At 41.4% G+C, this 2,036-nt stretch overlaps 1 protein-coding gene across 1 annotated transcript in view; it reads right to left on the bottom strand.

The window, feature by feature from the left end:
• Positions 1–597: 597 nt before the first annotated feature.
• The window catches only part of rpl18a (ribosomal protein L18a), a gene marked incomplete at its 5' end in the record, with an annotated part of 2,732 nt that continues 1,293 nt past the window's right edge, over positions 598–2,036 (bottom strand). The window contains 2 exon segments of the mRNA XM_014028987.1: positions 598–752; positions 952–1,061. Of these exon segments, the coding sequence (XP_013884441.1) occupies positions 660–752; positions 952–1,061 (203 nt within the window).

Genomic DNA, 2,036 nt, shown 5'->3' on the forward strand with positions numbered 1-2,036 from the left:
TAAATCATGTTTACACTGGTTTAAAGATCCAGATTAATAAATCCTGTTCACAATGGATTCAGTTTAAACTGGTTTAAAGATCCAGATTAATAAATCCTGTTCACAATGGATTCAGTTTAAACTGGTTTAAAGATCCAGATTAATAAATCCTGTTCACAATGGATTCAGTTTAAACTGGTTTAAAGATCCAGATTAATAAATCCTGTTCACAATGGATTCAGTTTAAACTGGTTTAAAGATCCAGATTAATAAATCCTGTTCACAATGGATTCAGTTTAAACTGGTTTAAAGATCCAGATTAATAAATCCTGTTCACAATGGATTCAGTTTAAACTGGTTTAAAGATCCAGATTAATAAATCCTGTTCACAATGGATTCAGTTTAAACTGGTTTAAAGATCCAGATTAATAAATCCTGTTCACAATGGATTCAGTTTAAACTGGTTTAAAGATCCAGATTAATAAACCCTGTTTACACTGGATTCAGTTTAAACTGGTTTAAAGATGACTGTTTCTTTCAGATCTGTTTCTGGTTTAGAACTGGTTCAGGATCATGAGTGGGGTTCAGATCATGACCAGGACCAGGACCAGGCAGATGTTTGTTTTCTCTCAGAACATTTATTGTTTGCTGCAGAACAACAACAACAACAACAGTTGTGTTTAGAAGAAGGTGTTTGGTCTCTTGGTGGTGAAGCGAGGTTTGTGTTGGCGCCGCAGGACCCGGTGGGGCAGGGGGAACTTGATTTTGGAGTCCTGAAAACACAAACTGTTTTAGTAAAAACACAAACACAACACAGCTGTGTTGCCAGTTTCAGAACCGCCGGGTTTCCAGACGGCAGCAGGAAACCCGGAAGAGGAACCCGGCTGATGTTCTGGCGGGTGTTTGATCCGGAGCCGAGGGAGGAGCCTGCGGCCCGGAGAGAGCCCCGCCCACTGTGACGTGCACACTCACGTGGAACTGCTTGATGGCCGGGCGGCGGCACTTGTTGGCGGCGATGACCTGGACCTTCATGATCTGGATGGAGTGGGCTCGGGCCCGATGGCGAGCCCCCATGTCCCGATCTGATGGAACAAACAAAGGTTTGTTTATTTCACTGAATGGAACAACAACAACAACACTGTTTACATTATAGATGGTCTCCATGTCAGTGTCGTTAACGACACACAAACATGTGATGTCACTGACGAGTGGAGCTTCAGTGTTCTAAATATTTAATTTAATGAGAACTTGTTCAGATGAAACCACGTTTGTGTTTTATAAACTGTGTCTCCAACATGTTRAATGTTTTCACCACAATAAACAAGTGTTGCACCATCAACAAACAAACAAATAAACAAACATCAGAAACCCTCCACACCAGGACCAGATCAGGTCTGAATACACAACCCTGAGGAACTCCACCACTAATCACATCAGTCAGATCATCGTTCCACAGGAAATACATCAAGTTACAGTTAGATCAAAAACAACTGATCAACAACTCAGACCAGAACTGGGTCAGAACCAGTTTGGTACCGGTACCATTTAGGACTGATTCCATAACATCATGACCAACAAGAACCAAAACCAACAGGTCCTGGTTTTAATTTACATCAAAGACTTGTTTACTCACAGCCCTGTTTGTTGTTTACTCACAGCACTGTTTGTTGTTTACTCACAGCCCTGTTTGTTGTTTACTCACAGCACTGTTTGTTGTTTACTCACAGCCCTGTTTGTTGTTTACTCACAGCACTGTTTGTTGTTTACTCACAGCCCTGTTTGTTGTTTACTCACAGCACTGTTTGTTGTTTACTCACAGCCCTGTTTGTTGTTTACTCACAGCACTGTTTGTTGTTTACTCACAGCCCTGTTTGTTGTTTACTCACAGCACTGTTTGTTGTTTACTCACAGCCCTGTTTGTTGTTTACTCACAGCACTGTTTGTTGTTTACTCACAGCCCTGTTTGTTGTTTACTCACAGCACTGTTTGTTGTTTACTCACAGCCCTGTTTGTTGTTTACTCACAGCACTGTTTGTTGTTTACTCACAGCCCTGTTT

The sequence above is a fragment of the Austrofundulus limnaeus genome, unplaced genomic scaffold (genome assembly GCF_001266775.1).
Source record: "Austrofundulus limnaeus strain Quisiro unplaced genomic scaffold, Austrofundulus_limnaeus-1.0 Scaffold835, whole genome shotgun sequence".
In the NCBI taxonomy this organism is placed as follows: domain Eukaryota; kingdom Metazoa; phylum Chordata; class Actinopteri; order Cyprinodontiformes; family Rivulidae; genus Austrofundulus; species Austrofundulus limnaeus.